The sequence below is a fragment of the Schistocerca serialis genome, chromosome 4 (genome assembly GCF_023864345.2).
Source record: "Schistocerca serialis cubense isolate TAMUIC-IGC-003099 chromosome 4, iqSchSeri2.2, whole genome shotgun sequence".
NCBI classification, from domain to species: domain Eukaryota; kingdom Metazoa; phylum Arthropoda; class Insecta; order Orthoptera; family Acrididae; genus Schistocerca; species Schistocerca serialis.
The window spans coordinates 47,870,908-47,876,907 of record NC_064641.1 but is presented as its reverse complement, the minus strand read 5'-3'; the positions used below and the strand labels follow the sequence as shown (position 1 = coordinate 47,876,907).

The 6,000-nt window shown below is 44.3% G+C and overlaps 1 protein-coding gene across 1 annotated transcript in view; it reads left to right on the top strand.

Moving 5' to 3' along the window:
* Positions 1-615: 615 nt before the first annotated feature.
* LOC126474221 (cytochrome P450 4g15-like) overlaps positions 616-6,000 on the top strand; it is an 83,770-nt gene continuing 78,385 nt past the window's right edge. Inside the window, exon 1 of the mRNA XM_050101685.1 lies at positions 616-689. Coding sequence (XP_049957642.1) covers positions 616-689 — 74 coding nt within the window. The remainder of the gene's footprint in view (positions 690-6,000) is intronic.

Below are 6,000 nucleotides of genomic sequence, written 5' to 3'. Positions count from 1 at the left end.
GGAAATATTTTGTTGACACAGATCTACATAGGGAGGAACGATCACCACGATAAAATAATGGAAATCAGAGCTCGTACGGAAAGATATAGGTGTTCATTCTATCCGCGCGCTATACGAGATTGGAATAATAGAGAATTGTGAAGGTGGTTCGATGAACTCTCTGCCAGGCACTTAAATGTGATTTGCAGAGTTTCGATATAGACGTAGAAGTAGACGGTGATTCCCTGAGTTGCGAAGCAGCTTATCGCTGTAAACACAGCGGGACGGTAATCACCGCTGCCTTCCTTCCTTCGCTTCACCAGATCAACATTCACTCACAGCCTGCTGACCTCTGGCCGTGTTTTCGTGTACACGGAAACGAAGGCCAGAGGAAGAGTTTCCGGACCGGCGCCGCCGTGTCTGGCTGTGGATGCCGGGTAACGCATATATTGGGGCACCGGCGCGGACGCCGCTCACACGCGGTGACTGACTTCGCGCACGGAGATGTGGACGCAGCTGATGACGGGCGCGGCGTGGGCGGCGGTTTGGCTGGCGGGCGTGCTGTGGTGCTTGTGGGCGACGCGCGCTCGCACCTCGGCGCCGGGTCCAGCCACGCTGCCGTTGCTAGGCAACCTCATGCTCTTCCGCAAACTTCCCGTGCTCGTACAACAGCTGAAGGACATGCACGCGCAGTACGGAGACGTCTTCAGGTGCGTTACTTGTCTCATTGTACCATGAGGTGACAAAATTCATGGGATACCTCCTAATATCTTGTCGGACCACCTTCGCCCGGTGTAGTGCACCAGCTCTACACGGCATGATCTCAACATGTCATCAAGTACCCGGGTCAATTCTAGTGTCAGATACCACCCGCCGGCTTTGACCAATGACGTAATGTGTGATGTTATTTTGTTTGTGCCGCAGCTTGCTGTCGATGAACATTAAATGATTTCTCTCGATTTCCTCGTTACGCGTGTTTATTTAAAATTCGACGTAGCTTCTTTTGTTTTCATCTCGTAATTTGTTTTCGGCATCTTTTGTTAATGAAAGTAGTCGTGATTTATAAGGTCTTGATTTCTTCCGCTGTTCGATAGGGACGAGTCAGTTATTTTTTACTGTGAAAATTCTGCTTCAGAAAATGAGTGACCGTAAATCAACCATAAAATTTTTGCAATCATTGGGTGTAATTGCTGAATTTTGCAAGTACAGGTCTGTGGAAATTATATGGTTTTGACGAAGGTTGCGTCATCACGAACTTCCGAAGAACTCAAGTGGAGGTGCAGAAAAAGCAACATATGGAGATCCATACGCAGGGGGACCTGGTTCGAAAGATCGAGGCTGAATTTAGAAGTAATTGTCATGCTAACCTACTATTTTTGCTGTGAATATTCTTGCAAATCTGTCATGCACGACGCAGGGTTTCGTATGGCACTGTAGTCGACTGGTTCTCGTTGTGTAGAGAAGTCTGCGGGGAATTTATAAAGTATAGGGGGTCATTGGGGGGGGGGGGGGGCAGGGGTTATAGTTGAAGTAGATGAGTCACATTTTGGAGAGAGAAAGTACGAAAGGGGGCACCAGGTTGTTGGGCTTTGGGTTTTTGGAGTACTAGTTTCTGGAGGAGATTGTGCTGATGTTGTATTTAGGGTTGTACCGAATCGGACGAAGGAAGTCTTCACATCTTTAATAGAAGAATATGTGGAAGAAGGTTCTGTAGTCATGTCGGATGGGTTTGCTTCGTACAAGGGGTTGGGTGAAATGGGTTATCATCATTTGGTCGTAGATCACAACATTCAGTTTAAGGATTATAAGACGGGGGCATGCACTAATACTATTGAGAGGTGCTGGGGGGGGGGGGGGGGCTGTAAAATCTGTTATCGGGCGAGGAAAGGGACGGATTTCTGTGTTGCAAGGCCATTTAGATGAATACTGTTGTAGGAAGAGTATTCCTAAAGGTTATTGATTATTTCTTGCATTTATGAAAGCAGTCAGCAAAATGGAGAAACCTCGTTTTGTTAGTTAGGTGTTGGTGGGTCTGATACTTTTTTCTTGTTTTACGTTGCTTTTTTTTATGTTACTATATTGTGCCAGTGATACCTTTTTGGTTTCTCTGGGGGGAGGGTTTGCTGTCGTTTTAATATTTTCTGATTAAAATGGTGTGCCGAGGGGTATTGCTGTGGGTTTGCCGGAGAGTTTATGTTATTGACTCGTGGTTTCATTTTTAATTTTGCGTCTGATTGAGGGCGGGTGGTAGGGAAGAACTGATTTGTGTGGTACCTCATTCGTGCCTGTCAGTTTGAGTTTCTTATCATTTTTTTCATTAGTTATTCTGGATTTTGTTTCTTTCGTTACAGTTTGAACTTCTAACATTATTATTTCTTGTTATGTTCTGGTGTATCGATTTTACTGAGTGTTATATGGAGCTACTGTAGCTGGTGTGACTTTCATGTAGTATAGTTATCGGTTGCAAGGTTTGGTCAATTTTACGTTTTATTCCTTTGCGTGTGCAGTAATGTGTCTAAAGATTTTCATTTTTTGAAAGTCTAGTCGTATTCTGTTGTTCACTAACAAGATCATTTTTAAGCGCGTTTCTGATATGTTATCAGATTTTTGCGCAACAAACAAATATTGAAAGCGGTAACTATCAATGACCTCCTAGATAGTTTGGTTCTAGTTACCGATTCGAACTGTTAGACGGTCATTATTTAGATCGTTTTAGCAGTACGTGTGAAAAATATAATATATGCACTCGTAATTGCTCACATTTCTTTTTTATTTCACTCATCTTCAACTCGTTTAAATGAAATTTGAGCGTAAATAATAGTCACGTTAAATGTGTTATTTTACGGCATGCTACATTCGTTTGTTTAAGAGTACGATCCGTTCGATTCATAGATTGTCCATTGCAGCATCTTTGCCTTACATATGACGTCGTTGTTCAAAGCCGACGGGTGGTATCGCACACTAGAATTTATCCAAGTCCCCTGCAGAAATATTGAGCCATGCTACCTCTACAACCGTCCACAATTGTGAAAGTGTTGTCGATGCAGGATTTTGTACACGAACTGACCTCACAATTACGTCAAATAAGTGTTCGATGGTATTCCGGTCGGGCGATTCAAACAAATAATGAAGAATTGTGGCCTGTTGACACGGGGCGTTATCGTACACAAAAATTACATCGCCGTTCGGCTCATGAAGTCCATAAATGGCTGCAAATGACCTCAAAGTTTCCGAGTATAACGCATTTCCAGTCAATGATCGGTTCAGTTGGACCAGAGTACACAGCCCATTTCATGCAAACACAGTCCATACCATTATGAAGTCACCACCAGCTCGCACAGTGCTTATTGACAACTTACGAGGTGCATTCAAGTTCTAAGGCCTCCGATTTTTTTTCTAATTAACTACTCACCCGAAATTGATGAAGCTAGCGTTACTTCTCGACGTAATCGCCCTGCAGACGTACACATTTTTCACAACGCTGACGCCATGATTCCATGGCAGCGGTGAAGGCTTCTTTAGGAGTCTGTTTTGACCACTGGAAAATCGCTGAGGCAATAGCAGCACGGCTGGTGAATGTGCTGCCACGGAGAGTGTCTTTCATTGTTGGAAAAAGCCAAAAGTCACTAGGAGCCAGGTCAGGTGAGTAGGGAGCATGAGGAATCACTTCAAAGTTGTTATCACGAAGAAACTGTTGCGTAACGTTAGCTCGATGTGCGGGTGCATTGTCTTGGTGAAACAGCACACGCGCAGCCCTTCCCAGACGTTTTTGTTGCAGTGCAGGAAGGAATTTGTTCTTCAAAACATTTTCGTAGGATGCACCTGTTACCGTAGTGCCCTTTGCAACGCAATGGGTAAGGATTACGCCCTGTCCCAGAACATGGACACCATCATTTTTTCAGCACTGGCGGTTAGCCAAAATTTTTTTGGTGGCGGTGAATCTGTGTGCTTCCATTGAGCTGACTGGCGCTTTGTTTCTGGATTGTAAAATGGCATCCACGTCTCATCCATTGTCACAACCAACGAAAAGAAAGTCCCATCCATGCTGTCGTTGCGTGTCAACATTGCTTGGCAACGTGCCACACGGGCAGCCATGTGGTCGTCCGTCAGCATTCGTGGCACCCACCTGGATGACACTTTTCGCATTTTCAGGTCGTCATGCAGGATTATGTGCACAGAACCCACAGAAATGCCAACTCTGGAGGCGATCCGTTCAACAGTCATTCGGCGATCCCCCAAAACAATTCTCTCCACTTTCTCGATCATGTCATCAGACCGGCTTGTGCGAGCCCGAGGTTGTTTCGGTTTGTTGTCACATGATGTTCTGCCTTCATAAAACTGTCGCACCCACGAATGCACTTTCGACACATCCATAACTCCATCACCACATGTCTCCTTCAACTGTCGATGAATTTCAATTGGTTTCACACCACGCAAATTCAGAAAACAAATGATTGCACGCTGTTCAAGTAAGGAAAACGTTGCCATTTTAAGTATTTAAAACAGTTCTCATTCTCGCCACTGGCGGTAAAATTCCATCTGCCGTACGGTGCTGCCATCTCTGGGATGTATTGACAATGAACGCGGCCTCATTTTAAAACAATGCACATGTTTCTATCTCTTTCCAGTCCGGAGAAAAAAAAATCGGAGGCCTTAGAACTTGAATGCACCTCGTAGGTCCATGGCTTCGTGGGGTCTGCTACAACTCGAACCCTACCATTAGTTCTCACCAAACAAAATCATCACTCATCTTACTAGGCCACGATATTACAGTCGTCTAGGGTACAACCGATACGGTCACGAGCCCAGGAGAGCCGCTGCAGGCCATGTTGTGCTGTCAGCAAAGACACTCGCATCTGTCGTCTGCCGCTGTAGCCCATTAACGCTAAATTCGCAGCAATGTCCTAACGGATACGTTCGTCGTACGTCCCACATTGATTTCTGCGTTTATTTCACGCAGTGTTGCTTCTCTGTTACCTGTGATAAATCTATGCAAACGCTGCTGCTCTCGGTCGCTAAGTGAAGGCCGTCGGCCTCTGAGTTGTCCGTGGTGAGAGGTAATACCAGAAATTTGGTTTTCTCCGCACACTCTTGACACTGTGTATCTCAGAATATTGAATTTCCAAATGATATCCGAAAGGGAATGTGGCATGCGCCCAACTACCACTCCACATTCTGTAGATTTCCGTCGTACGGCAATAATCACGTCTGGAACCTTTTCACATGTATCACCTGAGTACAGACGGCAGCTCCTCTAATGAAATGCATTTTCATACTTGTGTACGCGACACTACCACCGTCTGTATATGTGCATATCGCTAACCATGACCTTTGTCACCTCAGCACACATTTCCTCATTTATTGGTGCCTCAGAATATATCCTATCAACCGATCTCTTCTGTTAGTCAAGCTCCTCCATAAATTTATTTCTTCTTCAGTTCGATTCAGTACCTCTTCATTAGTTATTCGATCACGCCATCTAAAAGTACACATTTGCTGTAGCAGCCGAATCGACGAGTAACAGTTGGAATCTATCAACTCAGACAAGTACATGGGTGTAATACTTTGTAGGGATATGAAATGGGATGATCACATAGGCTCAGTCGTAGTTAAGGCACGTAGCAGATTTCGTTTTATGGGTGAAATACGAGGAAAATACGATCAGTCTACAAAGATAGTTGCTTACTTATCATTTTGTTGTGACAAAATAGTAATAGACGGAAAGTCATCGAGCAAAACAGAAGTAATATCCGGCGTTCCCTAATGAAGTGTTGTAGGTCCTCTATTGTTCCTGATATATATTAACGACATAGGAGACAATCTGAGTAGCCGTCTTTGATTGTTTGCAGATGATGCTGTCATTTACCGTCTTGCAAAGTCATCAGATGATCAGAACGAATTGCAAAATGATTTAAACAAGATATCTGTATGGTTCGAAAAGTGATAACTGACTCTAAATAATCAAAGCGTGAAGTCATCCCTATGAGTACTAAACTAAATCCGATAAGTTTCGGTTACACG